This window comes from Alligator mississippiensis, chromosome 3 (genome assembly GCF_030867095.1).
Source record: "Alligator mississippiensis isolate rAllMis1 chromosome 3, rAllMis1, whole genome shotgun sequence".
Taxonomy (NCBI): Eukaryota; Metazoa; Chordata; order Crocodylia; family Alligatoridae; genus Alligator; species Alligator mississippiensis.
Window position 1 is genome coordinate 78,608,741 of NC_081826.1, and position 20,706 is coordinate 78,629,446.

Sequence of the window (20,706 nt, forward strand, 5' to 3'; positions counted from 1 at the left end):
ATGTCAGGGAGTGGCACTTTACAAAACAAAATCCCTACCATAAAAATGAGTTTGTGGCCTGATACTGCAAACACAATTAGCTATGCTGCCTGTTATCATAATTGGATTATATTAAGAAGATTATTCATAGTAGAATGTATGTGCAGGATCAGTAAAATTCAGCACCCTGAGACCTAGCAGCTAACACACTCCAACCTTTTGTTTCGAGCCAAATTTGCATGCTTGCAGAGCAGCCTGAACACAACAGAACTTCCTGGCCCAGGCAGACCTTTCCATCACCAGTACTCCTGTGCTGTATGAAACACCTTAACAAGAAAAAAGCATAATTCAACATCCTGCTTGCCATCAGACACCTTTGAGGTAAGTAAACTGCTCCAACTTTTACCAGAGCCTAATTTGCATAAAATCAACTTTTCCAGCCAGAAAAACTTACACTACCCTCCAGCTCTCTTGTGCAATATGAAGTTTCATTTCTACCTAGGAGAAATGTTACAATCTTTGCATTCTCCTTTGCCTGGGGAAGGGCACATGAGCCCAAAAGCTTGCAAGTAAAGAATTTTTTTGCAGCTGTCTAGTTGTTCTAATAAGAGATATCATCTCTACCACAATGACTGCTTTTGTTGTTTAGACCAACACAGCTACAACCTTTATCCCTGAAACAGGTGCAGGATCAGGCACTTTGAGAGCTGTGAATGTTTCAATGACACTTTTTTTAACAGGCTTCTCCTGAGAAAGTCAGAGAGAAAAACAGGCCTCTTTCAATAGAGAAAAGAAGTACTTTGTTTTTGTTAGTGCCGGAGTGTAATTGCAGTGATGATGATTCAGGGAATATGCAAGAAACAAATCATTTGGTAGTATTTCGCTTTGGCCTACAACAACACAGAATCTATGCAAAGTCACTGTTCAGAATGGAAAAATCACATGAAGGGAAAAAAAAAAACCCAATCCAGACTTGGGGGCGGTCTCTGTGCTCAAGGACAGCTAGAATGGATTTGATAGCTCTTCCCATAAAATACATTACCAGTCTAATCTTGCTTCTTGCTTTCATGAATCCGGCTGCTTGGAGCTGGGAGGGAGAAAACCCTCGTAACTACTAATCCCTTATCAGCAGGGATCCTGGTTAATTAATCCCCAATTTTTGGTTAAAAAAGTAACCCCAAATTCACGTTTCCATGATTAACATGAAACACCACTAAAATATAGATAAATCTAGATAAATCTATATTTTAGTGGTGTTTCATGTTAATCATGGAAACATGTGAACCCCAAATCCCAAAAAGTAACCCCAAATCCACGTTTTCTGTGATTTAAATGAAACACCGCTAATATATAGATATATCTATATATTAGCGGTGTTTCATTTTAATCATGGAAACATGTGAACCCCAAATCCCAAAAAGTAACCCCAAATCCATGTTTTCCATGATTTAAATGAAACACCACTAATATCTATCTATCTATCTATCTATCTATCTATCTATCTATCTATCTATAGTAGAATTATATCTATCTCTAGATAGAGATAGATGTTAGTGGTGTTTCATTTTAATCATGGAAATATGTGACCCCCAAATCCCAAAAAGTAACCCCAAATCCATGTTTTCTGTGATTTAAATGAAACACCACTAATCTCTATCTATCTATCTATCTATCTATCTATCTATCTATCTATCTATCTACAGATAGAATAATATTGATATCTATCTATCTATCTATCTATCTATCTATCTATCTATCTATCTATCTAGACCCCAAAAGTGACCCCAAATCCACGTTTCCATGATTAAAATCAAAAACCACTAATATCTATCTATCTATCTTTCTATCTAGATAGTTAGATCTAGTTTGAGTTTAATCATGGAAACGTGGATTTGGGGTCACTTTTTTTAACCAAAAATTGGGGATTTTTTTTAAATCAGAGAAAACCAGAATCCCATTTTAGTTATCAATCTCCTTTGAATAGCTTTGGGTGAATCTCATACCTTTTACTAAACCAACCTACATAGTCTGGGGAGAAAATTTTAGCAAGCTTTCAGGTTTACATTTTTTCCCAGCTATTTAATTTTTTTCCAACTATTTAAGTTGGTCTACTAAAAGATACCAGATTCACCCAAAGACCCTTGTCTGCCTGCGTCCTTAGCCCCGCACGGCTCCCGCCTGCACCCCTGTGAAGAAGTCTGACAGCGGAGCAGCGCAGCCACCTGGGCCCGGCAGGGTGCGGCCCGGAGCGAGCTGTCCGCCCCCCGGGGAGACCCCTCCGCTCAGGTCTCGTAGATGCGGCAGAAATGAATGAATCCCGTCATTGTCCCAAAGGCCCCGGGCGCCTCTTCCCACCCCGCTCCCAGGGAGCGGCCGTGCTGGGCGCTGCTGAGCAGATCAGAGCACAGCAGCTGGGAGCAGGTCTGAGCCTGTCACCACCCCGCCCGGCTCCTCCTGGCCCAGCCCGGCCCGGGTGGGCGGCGGCGGCGGCGCTGGGGAGCTGGGCTGGGCAGACGCGGCGCGATGTGGCGGGTGCAGTATGTCAGCGCCCAGCAGCTGGCCGGCTTCCGCCAGTACAAGGTAAGCCCAGCCCCGGGGCACCCCCTTCCCCTCTTTGCCCCGGACCCCTCTTCCACCGGGAGGGGCTGCACCCACGAGCCTGGCCGGGGCAGCCAGGGGGGCTTCGGCTTTGGGGACCGGGCGTCTCCCTCCGCGCAGCCTCGGCTTTGCCCTGCCCCTCCTTTCTCTCCCTGGTCCTGAAAGCCTTGGGGCGGCTGGGAGATGCCCTGCTGCCCGCTCCTACGGCACAGAGCAGACAACTGCTGGCTGAGGTTGTTTATCAGGTGGTGGATGTGTGTCATCACCAGGGATCCTGGTTTTCTCCGATTTAAAAACGATCCCCAGTTTTCGGGTTTAAAAAAAAAGGAACCCCAAAGCCACATTTTCCCATGATCAAAATGAAACACCGTGAATAGATAGAGACATATATAGTGGTGTACATAAATAGTGTACATATCTAGTCGTGTACAACCTGGATACCTGACTATATAGTGGTGTTTCATTTTGATCGTGGAACAATTGTGGATTTGCGGTTCCTTTTTTTTAACCAAAAATTGGGGATTTTTTTTCTCAGAGAAAACCAGGATCTCTGTCATCACCTGGCTGGAAGGGATCTGCAGCAGATCAAACTAGCGCAGATAAAAGTGTGCAGATGCAAATAAGGAAGCACATCAGCCTGTTTTTTCTTTCTTTCAGCTTCTCCCATTTGAATGTGTCGGGTCCCAAAGCTCCCTCTCTCCTTGAAGTCATTTATTTTCTCTCATAGAAGCAAAACATCATTCACATCTGGCTCTGTTGACTGCAGTGATGCTTGTAGTCATCTTGCAGTCCCACAGAACCCCTTTCTGGTTTGCCCTATTGAAAGTGTGTGTGCGGACGCATCTGTCTGTACAACAGGGCATCCTAACTTAATAAGGTAAAATACTCCCCTTGGAATTGTTGACTGAGTTGGACGCTGAAGGGAAGTAAGGAGGATATGTACAGGATGCTAGTGAGGAACTGAATGGGACCCAGTGCTTGCTTCAGAAAGAATAACAGCCACTTTTTACATATCCAAACAAAATGAAACAAAACTCAAAAATATGTAAAAAAAGGGGGGGGGGCAGTGGGAGGGGAAATAAATAGTCATAGAGAAGCAGGGCTGTAAGGGACCGTCAGAGGTCATCTAGTCCAGTGTTTCTCAACCTGTGGGTTGTGACCCAAAAGTGGGTTGCAGGAGTATATAAAAGGGTTACACAGAAACTTTAAAAATGGATTTTGCTTTAAAGAAGAAAAACATGGGAAACCATGGCTTTTGCTTTTCAGGCTGGTAGAGTTTCAGCAAGGGGCGGCTTGCGGCACCCCTGCCCCACACACCCACCCACTGGCCCACACACTTGGGGGGCTGGGGCCTGGAGGGGCAGGTCAGGAGTGAGGGGCACTGGGTCGAGACTGGCCATCAATATTTACAAATGGGTCCTGGTACAAAAAAGGTTGAGAACCACTGATCTAGTCCAACCCCCTGCCTGAGGGGGAAATGTGGTAGAAAAGGTTAAAAACAAATATTTCTGTAAGAAACATTGTATCAGCAGCAGGGGGGAGTACATTTGAGGATGCATCTGGACAAAGTAACAAGTATGGGTGTTTGCAGAATATTTAAATAGAATATAAGTAAAGGGCTTCTTTGTTTGTTACCGTGCATCTAATTTTTTTTGAGTTTGCAAACTGTTTAGAACAGGCCTTGTGCATTCGTATAATTACACAACAATGGAATGAGAGTCTTGCCTGAAATTGTTGGAATATTTATATAAAACTAAGTAATTTCACTAAAATGTATTTTAAGCCTCTTCAGAACTTTACTTGGATTAAATCCCGTTCCACTGATTTCAGTAAGTTTGCCTTGAATATAATGAGCTGCAAAGAAATATATATGGGTAAAAGATCTGAAAATAATTTTCTTTAAATTACAGTGTGAGCATTTCATAGCACTAATTAACCACAAGGTGTATCACATGATCCTTAAAAAGAATGAACCCACACATGGAAACATTTTTTTGTTAAAACAATTTCAGACACCCAAGAATATTGGCAAAGCTGGAAAATATTTTAGATATTTTTTTCTAACCATAGGAGTCAACCAAGGTAGATGAGAAATAACTATTAGATCTTGTTGAGGCCAAGTATAACAAACTCCATTTTTACAAATGTAATATTAATAGCCAGCTAAAATGAAAATGTGTCCAACCAGTTCTATTGCACAATAGTAAACCTTAAATGAAAAGCAGTATTTGTAATTTTTTATAAGAATAAACATGTTTCTAGGGAATGCGTTTATATGCTTTGCCTATGTCCTGCTCCCTATTCCAAAGGTACAGTAACTTCTTTGCATTTCTAAACCAATGGATGCCAGGGAGGGTACAACAGGGGATAGAAGACTCTAGACATACCCTGTTCATCTTCTTTTCCTCTAGAGTGTCCGTTCCTGTCACTGTCAGAGACAGGATACTAGGCTAGATAGACCATTGCTCTGACCTAGTATAGCATTTCTTATGCATTTATCTGTGCAGCAAATCTATTATAGTCTTGTGCCAGGAGGATGGCAGAACCAGTTGTTAGGGACATGGATGCAAAAGATGTGATAACCCCTTGCATCATACAGAGCTTAAATTCCCTTCTATGGCAATGGGTGGAGGTCTTGCAAGAGGCCTGAACCTGAGGCTTCTCTGGGTAATACCTGTTGTGGAGAAGATGACAGGAGACTCTCTTACTGGCAGAGGGGCAAGGAAGTGGTACAGAACTATTATATCCACTGGGTATATCTAAAATATTCTGCAACCTCAGACCACAGCACAGCACCTGGTACTTGGCCTGTGCAGAGACATAATTATCAAGTTTGGTGCCCCTGAGCAAAACTTCGTGGTGCAAAGGGGGAAAAGAGGTGAAGTGCCAGAGAGCAAGGGGAAGGGGAGGAGAAGGAGGATCTTACTTGCCCCGATGACACAAAGACCTCTGCTGCTCAGTCACAGTCTTGTGCCCCTAGGCTAGTAGGCCCTCTCGGCCTGTCTGTACCTCTGCTGGACACCCATAGCCGTAAGTGCTTGTTGCATGGCTCCATTCCTTCCCTTCACCATGCCCCAAGCCTCACGGGTGTTGTCTCCTATTGATGTTGTCTATTTACACTCTCAGGGCCCCCCTGGGCCTCTGGATCCCCTGGTCCCTTACACAGCCCCTTCTCTGGGCTCTCAGATCTCCAGTCCAGCTTAGCTCCTTCTGGGCTTGTGGACTCTCTGGCCCAGCTCAGTCCTTCCCTGGGCACATGGCCCTCTGGTCCAGGTCTCAGCCCTGCTCTAGGCTCCTCGACCCCTTACTGAGCTGCACCTTCAGTCTGTGTGCTCCTGGGTTACTGGTTCTCTACGCAGGCCTTGAGCTTGCCACTGCAGGGTTCAAGGCTAAACCACTGGGACCATTTGATTAAAAAGGAAGCATCTCTATCCTCTGGCAGACCCCTCAAACTCTCAGTGGGTTCAAAATAAAACAAAAACCATGTGCCTGTAAAACCCTCTCTTCCTCTACCCAGGTAACCTTCCTCTGTTCCCAGGCCTGCAGGGTTCCTTATATAAACTGCACGCCCTTCAGGAGCCCTGCTGCCTAGAGCTCCTTGCTTTGTGGGTGCCAGGGAGAGACTGCCTGACCGGCTCAGGCTCTGGACTTATACAGCTCCAGCCTGAGCTCTCTTCAGGTCAGGTGAGTCTCTCAGCCCTCTGTGCCACCTGCAAGCAGCCTCTCAGGCTACTTACTCCTTTAAAAGGATCAGGTGCATCCCAGTGCCCTGCTACACCCATAAGGCTCTGAATGGTTTAGGCCAGGGGTGGGCAAAATGGTGGATATGGCCAGTGGCCGGGCTCTGTTTCCCCCCTGCCTGTGTCACCATGGCCAGTTTCCATGGAGACCCCAGCAGTGGCGGGGTCCACAGAAGTCAGGGCACAGCTGTGATCCACTGCCGGTACATCGCTGCTCAGGGCATGCGAGCAGTAGATCACAGCTCTGCCCTGGCTCCGGACCACTCTGTCACCACTGCAAGAACCCGATCTGGAGCGGCTCCCTGCCCAGCCACACACCCTGCCAGTGCTGCTGAGGCTGGTCTCCATGGAAACCCTCACCTTGCACTGTCATGGCCTGCCCCTGCTGGGGTCTCCATGGAAACTGGCTGCAGCAATGCAGGCAGGGGCTGCTGGGAAATGGAGTTTGTCATGGGCCTGATATGGCCTGTGGGCCAGACTTCACCTACCCCGGTCTAGACCCTACACACCTAAGGGACCATCTTGTCTCCTATGCCACATCACAATCTCTAAGGTCAGCCAAGAGCAACCCCCTGCAAGTACCCTCAAAGTTTGCTTAGTAAAAACATATGGGAGGTCATTCAAAGTAGCTGCTTTCCCTGGAGGCCTATGAAAGCCCAAGGCTATAAACCTTCCAGAGCACTGTAAAACCTATTTGGGCAGGCGTTTAGCAAGCAGGGCTAAGCTGGAATACTGTTTAGAGAGTGGGGGGAGCTGTTTATATTTTATAAAAGTAAGTAGAATATTAAAATAAGTTATTTTGTTCCATTACTGTAAGCCACCCTGATGCTTTGTTGGGAAGGGCAGCACATGCATCTAATAAATAAATACACACAAGAATGTTAGTGTGTGGACAAACAAGCAAATTACAGTGAGTTCAAAGTGGGTGGAGAGCTGCTATGTGTAGCTGCTCTGTGGTATTTTTCCATATGTATGTTCTTACCCTACAGTAAGCTGAAGCAAAACCATGTTTTTTACCACTCATTAAAAGAGGGCTAAACTACTGAAGTCTAGCTTCTACTTACTACTGGCAAAATGCCACAGTTAGGAAAAAATGAATCATGTAAATCAGCCTAAGATTGTTAAACTCCCAAAATTTAACTTTTCAGCCACTTTTTAGAAACCAGACAGCAAATTCAGGCATGAACTAATTGCACGAATATGGAATCATTTTCATATTACCATGTTTTCTTGCGAACCACATGCCCCCAAATAAGACACAGCCCTTGTTTTGTAAAGAATGCAACAAAAACAGTTTCTTCTAGAGTTGTGGCTGACTTTCCTGTGGCTTCCATAGGCTGTGTGTAGACAAAACAAGGGCCATGTGTGCACAACACTTTAAAGTGGGTTAAATGCTTTTGCACCACTTTAATGGTGTTTGTGTTTGCATGCGTCAGCGGTGCATTGCACAGTAATTCCAGCTGCTGTAGGAAATTCGGCACCGTAAAGCACCTTAAATGACTGGGCTCTGTGCAGCTCTGCAGCTCTGCAGGAAGCCCTGCAGGCAGCCTGGCAGCAGCCCAGTAAGGCAGGCTCCGCCAAAGAAAAGTGGAGAGCCTGATCTTTTTTTTCCCCTGGCGCCTGCCTGCCTGCCTGAGCTGCACAGTGACTCAGTGCTTCCTTCCATGGCTGCGGTGCCCCTGGGACCACCCGAGCTGGGTGCCTGTGGCCAGATGCTGCCCGGGGGGCCCACCATGCCACGGAGGGAAGCACCAGTCCCCCCTGCAGTCCAGGGACTGCTCCGCCCACCAGCAGCTCACCCTCTGTCCCAGGAGAGAACAGGGGGAAGGACCCTGAATAAGAAAATAAAGTTACGGGGGACAGAACGGACAGGAGGGAGAGGAAACAAACATAAAAGTTAAAACAAGAAAAAACTACTCACCCACAGCAGAAGCCACGGCACAGCGGGAACAGGGAGAGAAGCCCAGGCAGCTCATTAGCTGCATCTTTATTCAGCTGAGACCAGCCGATGATGTCACCAGCAACCACCGACCAGCAAGGATAAGAAAAAGGGCCAACGGCGGAGGAATAGAGAGAGGGAGAACAGACCGTAGGAGTGCGGGGCCACAAGATGCACTTCGGGACTCCCTCAAGGTGGAAGGAGCACAGGACGAGGAGGCAGAGGAGGCTCCTGACGCAGGCTGTGGCAACAGTGGCAGGGAATGGATCATCAGTGCCGGAGACAAGCCGGAAGCAGCCCCTGCAATCTGCAAAGGCAGCAGCAACAGGGGAAGCAGAGAAGGGCATGTGAAGACCCACACCATAACAGGTGGGAGTATTGGGAACAGTTGGGAAGAGGAGGAATTCTCCCCGCCAGGAGAGCCCCGGCAGGAGCAGCAGGAAGGGCTATGGAGAAGCAGGGCATTTACCCTGAACACAGAAAGTAGTCAGCCACACGCTGAGGAACTACGAGGCACCCAGATTGGGACGCCCCGGAAGGGAGGGAAGTGGGGCAGCATCGGACTCACAGATGAAGTGGAAAAGGGGGAAAGGACAACCTGAGCAGAAGGCCATGGGTACACAGCCCCAAACAGGGGTCATCCCCTAGCTAGACCGCAGGGAACTAGGCACCCAGTACCCTGATGTAAGGGTCCAGGGAAGGGAGTTATCCAGAGTCCTAGCGATGCGGTAAACATGTTGTCTTGTGCTTTTCTTTTGTGTTTTTCTTTGTGTTTCCCCATGTGAAGGGGTTGAGAGATAGGAGGGGCTTATATAAATATAATAATTGGTGCAGAGCCCAAAGGGCTTCACATAGAATTCAGGCTTTAAGACAGGAGTCCACTGTAGATGAGAACAGGCTCCACGATTGGGACCTCCGAACGTAGACAACCTGTGACGGAGTGAGTGGATCGGCCTAAGGACCTGATACCCAGGACGGGAAGGAACTCGAGAGGCTCCACAGCTATGTGTGAAGGGGTACGAGGCCAAGAAGACTGAGTGATCCATCAAGGTGGCGTAAGGTCAGGGCGTAGGGGTGGCAGAGCCCCGCAAGTGACCATTGGGCAGACCACATGCCGCAGAAGGTCCCTGGGTAGTCAGTCCGCCACTGGGAAACATTCAGTCATGACAGGCGAGATAGGGGAAGACTACTCATGGAGGGAACATCTACTCGGCAATTCACAAGAGTCTGCAAGGCATACACCACCCATTGCTCGGACCAAGGCTGCATGTGACCTGGTATTCGAGACCCAGTGGTCACACCCTCCCCTCTCTGCCACCATATTGGCAGGTAAATTTGGGTGTGTGCACAACATGGGAGTTTAAAGGGCCCTAAATTGAAGCAGTGTTTTTAAAAAACCACCACTTCAATTTAGGGCCCCCGTTTTGTCTATCCATGCCTCTAGGCAAGAAGTCAACAGGAACATCCTTCACATCCATGGCTTGCTTACGAAATAAAAATTAAGAAGCATTACTTCTTGGCTAACACTTGTAGTTCCATAATCAACATCATTAGCATTAACTGTAATCAGCATTAGTTATCAGCAAGTGGTATAATTGTCATTAATAACTATTAACCATTATTAACAGTCATTATTTATCATCATCAGCATCTACCAAATTATATGAGATGGCATCATAGTAAAATCTATACTTCATATGGTACAGAAATTTCAGCCAATGCCACTGACTGTAAGGCTTGCCTCCTAGAACTCAAGAGCAGCAGCATTCTATTAGTGAATTCACAGAGGATTTTTGTTTGCTGAACCATTCCTGAAACAAGTAATCTATCATGTTTATCTTGTTGGCTTCCCCAAAAAATAAAAATATAATAGATATTGCACTACTATTGCACTAATTGGGACCGATCTCTGAGTGGTTATAAAAGCTGATGGCTGCTTTGTAACCTCCCAAAACATGACTGAAAATACAAAACTGAAAGAGATTGAATTTTAAAGTAATGCAAAGGATTTTAGAAAGGTATATTTCAAGCTGTCACAAAAAGCAAGATGTTTCCAAACCGAGAAGGAATAAGAACTCTTTACAAAACTTTAAGACAAAGCAAGAAACTGCAGTGCAGAAACAATACATGGCAATATGTGGTTGACTCGACACACAGTTAACTGGAGTTCAGTTTGTCTGGCATTTTGCTGTATGCTGTCCTTATTTACATTTTGTTGTTTAGTAATCTCATCATCAGAGTTAGTGCTGTAAAAGGTCTATCTGACATTTTTGGTAGGATATGCAATAATATGCATGTACATATTTATCTTTTTATTCATCTACGATTTGATAGACAAGCAGTTTCAAAGTGATATGAGAAACCAGAATGAGAGTTTTTAAGCAAAAAGAGATTAAGTAAACCGTTCACAAAAGGGATTTCTTGCACCTCTCTATAAAGTAACACATACATAGGCTTGGCAGAATTTGATTTTTATTTTTTTAATAATTAGTTTCGATGGCTAAAATTGCTGTTTATATTTAAGCATTTATTTCAATTTTTACTTGGTTTAAATTTTTAGGATTGTGCAAAATTAGTGGTGTGGGGGACAGACAATTTAGTAAGGGCAGTATACTGCTACAAGCTTTACAGAATCACGTTAAAACATAAAAAGTAAATATCCATAAATCAATAAAGCATATGTGATCATGCAGGGACTGGGCCAGGCTCACCGGAAGTTTGGCCTCTGCCCTGATCATGCAGGGGCTGGGCTGGGCTGGGCTGGCTGGGAGTTTGACCCCTGATCCCTGGCTGGGACCTGGGTAGAGCAAGTGGCTGGCTGCACTGGCTGCCAACAGCCCTACCCCTCCAACCTCCCTCCCAGCACAGGCCTACCAACACAGCCCCCAGCTCCTGCACCAACTGCCTGAGCCATTGCCAGAAGTATGATGAGCAGGCAAGGCAGCTGGGGCTTCCCCCACCTTGCTTGCAGTGACTGCTGTGTGTATGTGGGTGGGGAGGAGGGGGGAAGAATCCATCCTGGATTTTTTTTTTAAGTCCACTTTCTATAAATTTCAATAATTACCAAAGGAAATATTTTTCTGTCAGTCTGTGAGTGTCAGGTGAAATCGCTGTTTATCAATAAAAGTCAAATTCTGCCAAGCCTACACATGCAACTTTCAGACAGGATCTGAGGCCAATGTTCCAAACATATCTTTTGGAAAATTCTTGCAACAAAAGTCTCCCATCCAGCACTCAGTAGTGAGAGTTGGAATTCAGAGTCCTTCTGTCTGTTCTACAGATTTCCTTTTGCCTTAAACACATTATTTCCAGAACTCAAGCTTGTGGGCATTCGGGCCAGTGCTTAACCTGCAAAGAGCCCCAGATATTGAAAGAAATAGATGGTACGCAGGATTCTAAAAGCATTATTCTTTATCAGCAACACAAGAAACACACAAGATATGGACAAAAAGTTATAAACCATGTATGTATTTTGCTGCCCAAGTTTTTCCTCATTGCAGAATTCTTTGATTTGGGCTGGTCTTTCTGTGCAGCTCATTGAAGACATACGGTTCATATTTTTTAACCATACCATTTTTCAGTCTCTTCTGCGACTTTGCTGGGTCCTGCAGGTAAACTGGGCCCCTGCTATGAAAGCTGGTCCATCACATTATTGCTTCCTGTGTAACTAGATGTTTGTTTACGTGCCCTGCCACCAGCACCTGGGTTTCTTCGTTCTTTGTAGTAACTTACCATTGCTCCAAGCTAGAGGCACAGCTAGGAAGTTTTGTACCTTGGGTAAAAACCCCTGTTGGGAAGCAGAGGCTTGCAATGGAGTGTTAGTTTTACCTGCCTTGTGGTCTCAAAGTTACCTGCTGCTGCTTCTGTGGCAAAGTGTGACCACCTCTGGTTGTTCCTGCTGGTGATGAGACCTGTGCAGCTGCCTCTACCCAGCTGATGCTGCTGTTGTCACAATATGGACTCCCTGTGGTACCACCATTCTGTTGCTCCTCTAAGTTGATGCCCAGGGCTGGTGTCCTGCTCACCAACCCCTTCGCTATTGCTGCATGCCCTTCCTGCTGACTGGTAAGGGAAGCAGCTTCAGCCAACCTCTTCAGCGTATCCATCTAAGCATAGTTATTAAATTTAAATACGCACTTTTGTCCCTTGTCTGAGTGAAGTTTTGTCAGCAAAGATTAACAAGAGACCAATGTGGCTGCACAAGGAGCTTCTAGGATGTTTCAAATGCAAAAAGGAAAGCACACAGGCAATGAAAAAAGAGGCAGGTCACCCAGGACGCCTGCCAGGAAATAACAAGAACCTGCAGGGACAAAATCAGGAAGGCAAAGATAAAGAATGAGCTACAGTTGATGAGGGAGGTTAAAGACAAGAGGAAGAGGTTCTAGAAGTATGTTGGCCAGAAAAGAAAGACCAAGGAAGCTGTGGGCTTACTCTTAACTAGCAGGGGGAACTCTTAACAGAAGATGCCAGGAAGGCAGAGGTACTTAACAGCTACTTTGCTTCAGTCTTCACAAAACAATTTAGCTGCAGCCAGACACTTAGTAAGGTTTTTTTGTATAAGGAAGGGGGCAAGCTAAGGGATGGTATAACAAGGGGCACAGTTAGAGAAATTGTGATGGGTCTGAAGGAATTCAAGTCAGCAAGACCTGATTAACTTCATCCCAGGATACAGAAGGTACTGACAGAGGAGATCTTAGCAATAATCTTCATGAAATCGTGGGAGACAAGCCAGGTACCAGAGGACTGGAGAGGGGGCAACATAGTACCCCTCTTTCAAGAAAAAAATGTCATAAAGAAGGACTCAGGGAAATACAGACTGGTTAGTCTCACACCTCAGTACCCAAGAAGTTACTGGAGCATATCCTAAAGAAATCTATTTGCAAGCATCTGGATGAGGAAAGGTTGATCACAAGCAGCCAGCATAGATTTATGAAAAACAAATTGTGTCAAACTAAGTTGATCTCTTCTTTGACAAAGTAACTACTTGGGTGGGTGAAGGGAAAGCTGTGGATATAGTGTACCTGGACTTCACCAAGGCTTTTGGCAAGGTTCTACATGACCTTTTCATAAACAAATTGGAGAAATGTGGGCTGGATAAAAGTACTACAAGGTGGAGAGACAACTGGCTCCATAGCCACAATCAAAGGGTAATTGTAAATGGATCCATGTCAAAATGGCGGGAGGTTTCAAGTGGAGTCCCATAGGGTTCTGTCCTGGACCCAGTGCTGTTCAGTGTGTTTATTAATGATTTGGATGCTGGCATAGAGCGCTTTTTGAACAAGTTTGCAGACAACACAAAACTGAGAAGGATTGTGAACATGTGGGAGGATGCAAGTGCAATTCAGAAGGATCTTGGCAGACTGGAATGCTGGGCTGAAGCTAACAGGATGAAGTTCAATGCAGACAAATACAAGGACAAATGCTGTATCTTGGGAAAAATAATCAGATACATAATGGGTGACAACTAGCTGGATGGCAGCACTGTGGAGAAGGACTTGGGAGTCTTGGTAGATCACAGACTCAGTACGAGTCTTCAGTGTGATGCAGCTGCATAAAAGGCAAGTGTGATTTTGGTATGTATTAATAGAAGCATTAGGCACAAGACAGGCAGCAATAGTGCTTCTCTACTCAGTACTGGTTAGGCCTCATTTGGAATACTGTGCGCAGTTTTGGGGTACACATTTTAAAAAAGATGTGGAGAAGTTAGAGAGGGTTGAGCAAAAAAGATGTTAGGGTGAGCAACAAAGTTGATCAAGGGTTTGGAAAGCAAGTCATACCAGGAGAGGCTGAAGGAACTAGGCATATTCAGCTTGCAGAAAAGTCACTTAAAAGGGGAAGCTGGTAGTCATCTTCAAAAACTCAAAGGACTGCCATACAGGAGAGAGAGAACACCTTTTTTCTCTTGCTGCAGAGAGTAAGATGAGGACCAGTGGTTTGAAGTTGCAGCAAAGTAGCTATAGCTTGAATATCAGGAAAAACTTCTTCACTGTTAGAACAGTGAGGCAGTGGAACAGACTGCCTGGGGAAGTTATGACACTCCATCGCTGGAGGTGTTCAAGAAGAGGTTGGACAGCCACTGATCTGAGATGATTTAGGTTTAGCTATGCATATATTCTACTATGGGTATTTCCCATACTTCTGATCTTTGCTGGTTGCTCATTTGGGGCTGGGAGGGCATCTCCCCCCCCCCAACTTCCTTTCTGCTATGTTACGGTGATTTTTTAAGCCTTTCTTAAAGAAGTTGGGTGTTCGCTGCAGCTAAGGCTAGGGAGTTTGACTGGGGTGTACCAGTGCTGCTGTTGGGAGGTTCCTGGCTAGCGGGTCTTGCCTCTCTGCTCAGGGTCACACTGATCACCGTATTTGGGATCAGGAAGGAATTGTACCCCATGGTTGGATTGGTATGGACTGTGAGGGTTTTTGCTTTCCTCTGCAGTGTGGGATCCTGACCTGGGATCTCTTGAGCATATATTGCACACAAGCAGGACATTGGCTGCTGTGGTCCTCCTACTTTACCAGTTAGGGTGTGATATCTCATGTTGTGTCAGGATTGATGGTAGTTTTACTCAGAGGTTAGATCATGGAGTTGTATAGGATCATTTGGACAGGGATGATCTTGTCTTAGGCAGAGGGTCAGACTAGATGACCTCTGGAGGTCCATTTCAGCCCTACTTCTCAATGATTTCTGATTCACAAAGAGGCTGCCATGATACAACAGTTTTTATAAAAATGATCACATATCATCATCATAATATCAAACAGAATCCATACATCTTGTATAAACTCCCCAAATCATCAGTCTGATTTTTCATTATAATATATTAATAATTTAAGTGAGTAAAAGCCAAAAACCGTATTTACTAATTGTATAGACAAAAAGATCATATGGTAATAGTTAAGTCAAAAGTCCAGCCCAGCTTAGTGGTCTGTTGTTATTGGCGTACACATTAGTGCCTCTAGCTAGCAGCACATATAGAGGTTGTATGGCTAAAATAGGCCTGTGTGAATAGGGAGGTATTCAATTTGGATTTGGCTGATTCAGAGGACAGTGATTCAATTCAGAGATTCAGATCACTGTGCCAAATTGATTCAACCAAATCAGCTTTGGAAGATTTGGTGCTGATTCGGAGAGATTCGGTGATCCGGCCATAGACTATAATGAGGAATCACTGAAATACCTATAACTTTTTCATTTTTTTGGCAGATTTTGATGAAAACAGCAGATATGGTAGCCCCTTCTGAGGGCATGAGGCTTGCCAAGTTTCAAGGAGATAGGTGCAGGGGTTTCTGGGAAACTGCACCTCAAGGTGCTGACAAGCAAAACTCATGACATGTTTGACTTTGTGTGTATGTTAATGCACAGCAAGCTGAAAACAGCAGGAACAGTAGCCTGTAACAGGGGGCCTTCCAAGTGCTCAGGCAGAAACAGCTCACAAAAGGGACAGACAGGCTGCAGACAGAGGCTTATGTGCTGTTTCTACATCCCTCCCTGTAACAGAGGGCCTTCTCAGGGCCCATCTACCAACAGCCCCGCCCACCTGTTCTGGGCCAACTGCCCGCCTACTTTCCTGCCATGCCTTGTTGTTAATTAAGTTGTTGATTAGGCGGGAGGCTGCCCAATTCTTGCCTCAATGCCAGGGGGCGCTATCTGTGGCTCCGTTCCTCCCCTACACTGCAGCCCAAGCCTTGCAGATGGCATCCACAGATGTTATCATCACCGACCCCACTCTGGGCTCCAGAATCCTCCAGTCCGGACCCCACCTGGATCCCTCCACTCAGGTGTCCTACTCTGCCTTCATTCTGGGCTGCCTAGCTCCCTGAACTGTTCCCCCTTATGAGTGTGGTTCCCTGGGATCTTTGGCCATACAGGCCCTGGCCTCGCCTCCAGGCCAGTCAGAAACCCCAGGCCCTCAGTTCTGGGTGTCCCTCGCAGTGGGCCCCTGACCCCTTGACCTTTCCAGTCCTGGCCCCAGCACTGACCAATCGAGGGATTACAAGTCAGGCTTCTGAGTCTATAGCCCTCTCTCTCTCTTGGGTCCTCCTTCCTGACCCTTCTATGGGGTAACCCACCCAGTTGTGGGAGCTAGGGTTATTAAGGTTCCCCAACCCGCCTTTCACCGGGGTGGTAACTGGCCTGGCATTTCCTGGGGACTCCCACACCACTGAAAGCTGCACCAGGCCACCTACTCCTGTCAGGGTGCAGTTTTAGGTCATGCCCTGCTGCACTCCCCCAGAGCACTGTGATTGGAAGGGAACTCAGGGAAAGATCACAGTCACTGGCCAGGTACCATTTACAGCTGGGTCAACTTTTGGCAAAAGGCTTACTTTTGCACTTGTGGAGCTGTAGCAAAACACCTTAACTGCCCTGTCATCCTGCTTTGAGAGACAAATGTGGCATCAGGAAATAGAATCCAAACTGCTGACTTCAGAAATTAACATTTTTCCATCTTAAGTAAATAAACTGCTCTTCCATGAGTTCACTCATTTGGTGAACCTATCTAAACGTATATAGGGAGATAAAAATCAGTACTGTATAAAACTTAATTATAAAAATAGAAAAACAAAAGATAAAAGTGCAAAAATGTATGGCCCTCTCAGGCACTGAGTACGAAACACCTTTCAGCCACTTTTTCTTACTTTTTTAACCTTTATTATAAAAGAGTAAAAAATGTTTTAAACCCCCCCCCCCCCCCAACAAGTTAAAAGCATCCAATTAAAAGCACAGAATCTCATATAGGCATGAAGACAAACAATAAGCAGAGAAGAACAATCCAGTAAAGTGACAATGACAAAAACCCTTGCACCTTCCCTCTTTCCACACACGTGATCATACTTTAAGGACCAGCCAGCCCTCTTCCACAATACATAAGGCCCCCTCAATGACTCAGCAGGATGCAAACTGGTCCACATTTTGCTTTTGGGTAAAGTGCCCAGACTCAGAGGTCACACATGTCTAAACAAGGAGCCAAAAGAGGTGTAGGGCACCATCAGAGCCAGAACTGGTGAGTCAGTTCTGGTGGCACTTCAGTGTCACCATCTCAGCTTGCTTCAGGAGTAAGTTGGCCAGGCAGATTATACCTTCATCAGCTGCCTAGTAAGGCATAGACAAGATGCATGCCATCCCACTGAAGTGTAAGTCCAGTGTGCCAAAGAGGGCACCACGGGCAGTGAAGAGTGGCCAGCTGCTTCTGCAGGTAGTCAAGGAAGGCATGGTAGAGGATCTCCTTCACCTCCTCCTTTCAAGAAAGGTCAGGCTGTTGATGCTGCCAGGTCCAGGTGGCAGACATCATATGCTCCCTATCCTCTTGCTAAAGTAAATCTCCTTAGGATCATTGTAGAACATATGAGATTCAAAGGAAATCATTGTAACTGTTAGAAATTGATCTTCATTTGAGAAGTTCAGGATCTCTGTGTTGTATTTTCTGGGAGATATGTTGCAAACGAGCCAATTAATTTTCTCCACACCAAATAATTGTTATCAAAAATACATGAAAAATGGTATCTGAGTTAGGCCTTCTGTTTGCTAAGAAATTATCACAGTTGTACAGCTAGTACTATAGGAAATAAAACCTTGATCGCTTAAAAAAAGCCAGGGGGGTGGGGAGGCTTTAATTTAAATCACCTCCAGGATTCCAGAGACAGGGAGATTTGAGCAAGTTTTATTGCTAACAAGTCTGTTTCTGCCATCAAGTGCTTCTACTTGAGAGATACCTTCAGACACAATCTCTGACTGGCCAGAAAGTGCTAGTATCAATTACACAATGCAAATAAAAGTATGTGGGGCAGGAGAGAAGCTATGATACTCCAAATAACTATGTAAGCAACAGGGGATGATAAAAGGAATCCTATTATTATACTTGTATGTGCTGGCATCAGTTAAAGTTATTTCATTCTTGGAGCTTATTTTGAAATGTGACTCATCACTCTTAACCTGCTAAGTATTTGAAAGCTAGTCAGCATCACTATATATTACTCAATGGCTTACCTTTTCTGAATACTACATACCTGATCTCTCTAAACCTGAGACCATGCCTCATAAAATTTACAAACCTGTCAAAATTGGTATTTTAGACCCATTAAAAATATGGTGTGTATCCTATTCTAAGAGTCTGAGTATTTGGTGAAAAAATAGTTATATTTTACAGTAGCTTTTTTGTTTGTTTGTTTTTGTTGTGGTATAGTTTTTGAGACACAAGCTGCTAAGAGAAGAAAACTCACACAAAATGATTGCGGGATAACCTACTCAAAAGGGGCATTTCTTAATAATACCTCTTGCTTAATGGTTGGTTTGTGCCCTGGAGAATGAGATTTTATAACCTTACTTAAAATCAAATCCTCACCCCTTTTACATCTCACCCCTCTAATGACTGGTTATTATCATTACCTATATAATGAAACATTGCATTTTAATCCTACTAAGCTCTGGATGTGTTAAAAGCAAAAAGTCTTGTGAAATTCTGTAATTAGAGGATGTCAGTTGAGAAAGTTGGAGGAAGTGATCTGTTGTAAGGACTGTATAGTGATTAGTACTTGTGCCTTCACTTTTACCAAAGTGGATATCTGAAGGAGTGGCAGCAGCAGTATGAATGGGTGAGGTAGAAGATGGAGAATATATCATGGGCAAAAGTAATATATGCTGGTGGGAAACTTCAGTCATAACCAGAAGGATAGTAAAACTCTGTATTCTGCTTATCTTTGCTTGGAAGAGGCCCAATTCTAAAGGAATATTGCAGGATCTGCATACTGCATTATTTTTAACATATCACTTAAGCAGTTTTATACAATACATTATAGCAGCTGGGCACATCCCTGCCATTATCATATTTACTGATCTGTGTGTCTTTTAAATTATTTGCATATTTAAATTTTGATAGATTTGATTCTCCAGATGCACCTTTTCCCCTCCCCCCAAAACCAGCTCTCCAAAATTGGGGTGTATGTCTTAAGCAGAAAAGCTGATTGTTCTTCACTGGAATAGAAGCAAGCAGACAGTGTGTTTTAATGGCTGCCAAAATGGCTGCTGCTTCTCTCTGATCCAGCAAGCCAAAGGGGTGCAGTCCTATGTTAGCCTTCTCACAGCCATAGCTATTTGTTGAGAGCATTGTAATTCGTACCTGAAGGAGCAATTGAGCTGGCTCAGGGCAAGTATAACTGCTGCATATATTCTGCATTGTATTATCTTAATGAGGCCTGTGGTGTGGAAACAACACTATTATTTTCAGGAACTTAAATATAAAGAACTGTTTACAGTAAAGAAATAATGGTTTTGCAACTGTTCTGGCAAGGGTTTGAGGCCTGGCCCTGTTGTGGGCTGGCCACATCAGGGAATTCCTGTTGCTTCACCCAGACTGTCTTGTGGGATGGCACACATCTTGGACATACCATGTTACACAGTTGGTCATGACTCTAAAAAAATCTTTTTTTTGTCTTCCAAAAACAAAATTAGTGTCTTATTTGGGGACATGTGGTTTGTGAGAAAATATGGTATTTACAGCCATTAAAAGCAAGTATAGAACAAGTATAAAATAATTTAATAGAATTTTGCATTCACTTTACACAGATGTAAGTGACTGAACAAGGTGTAAGACGATCTAGAACCATACCCTTTGTTCACATTTTACAGTATTTTAAACTGTAGCTTTGACTCCTACTACATTTGATGTTTGTCAAATATCTTGGCTCTTTACTAAGTTAAGAGATTTATTATATCTGGGCAGCAGTAGTGTGAGAGGGAGCTAGCTTAGTTACATAGCTGAGTGTTCACCTGACAAGAGACTCACCGAGTAGTTATAAAATCAGAATAGCTGGTACTGTGCTTTCCTGATCCTGATATGCCTGGGCTTGTAGGCAGTTCAAGGTGGGGAAGGGCTTCTCTTCCAGAAACTGAAACAAGGTAGAAAAGCCCTGAGATTAGTTTACCATGACTTATGAACTAAACTAGCCATCTGAGCCAGGTATAGACAGTACACTTTTACCAGTATAAGTGATTGGAAACCAGTCTAAATTCATAATAGAACAGAAGTTCAGCACACAGGCTGGTTTAAAAATGGCATTACTCAGTTTAAGATAGATGGCCTGCATGCCCCTCTCCCCCTGCCACCAAAGGGGGAATGTGTGTTCTGTTCACTACTGATCCAAACTACGCTGCTTACAGAAAACCACTTAACTTAGATCGATTCTGCTGCAGGCTTTTTGAATGTCTGTACCTAGCCCAGATGTCACTAGGAGGAGGAATATGATTTTATGATGGTGAAATGCCATCTCCCCTACACCTCCATAAGAGGGACTGAGCATACCTCAGACAAAGTTGAGAATCAGAGAAGTAGGGCTGGAAGGGACTTCCAGAAGTCATCCAGTCCAACCTCCTATCTGAGACCTCCCTATCCAAACCAACCTAAACAAATCCATTGTGTAACTTATTAAGAAAACTGCACAGTCAGCCCTGACACAACC

General features: G+C 44.7%; 1 protein-coding gene across 1 annotated transcript in view; it reads left to right on the forward strand.

Annotated features, from left to right (window-relative positions):
• The first annotated feature begins 2,450 nt into the window (after nt 1-2,450).
• Nucleotides 2,451-20,706, forward strand: part of LOC106738256 (ethanolaminephosphotransferase 1) — an 84,530-nt gene continuing 66,274 nt past the window's right edge. Inside the window, exon 1 of the mRNA XM_019498584.2 lies at nt 2,451-2,559. Within this exon, the coding sequence (XP_019354129.1) occupies nt 2,503-2,559 (57 nt within the window). The 5' untranslated portion in view covers nt 2,451-2,502. The remainder of the gene's footprint in view (nt 2,560-20,706) is intronic.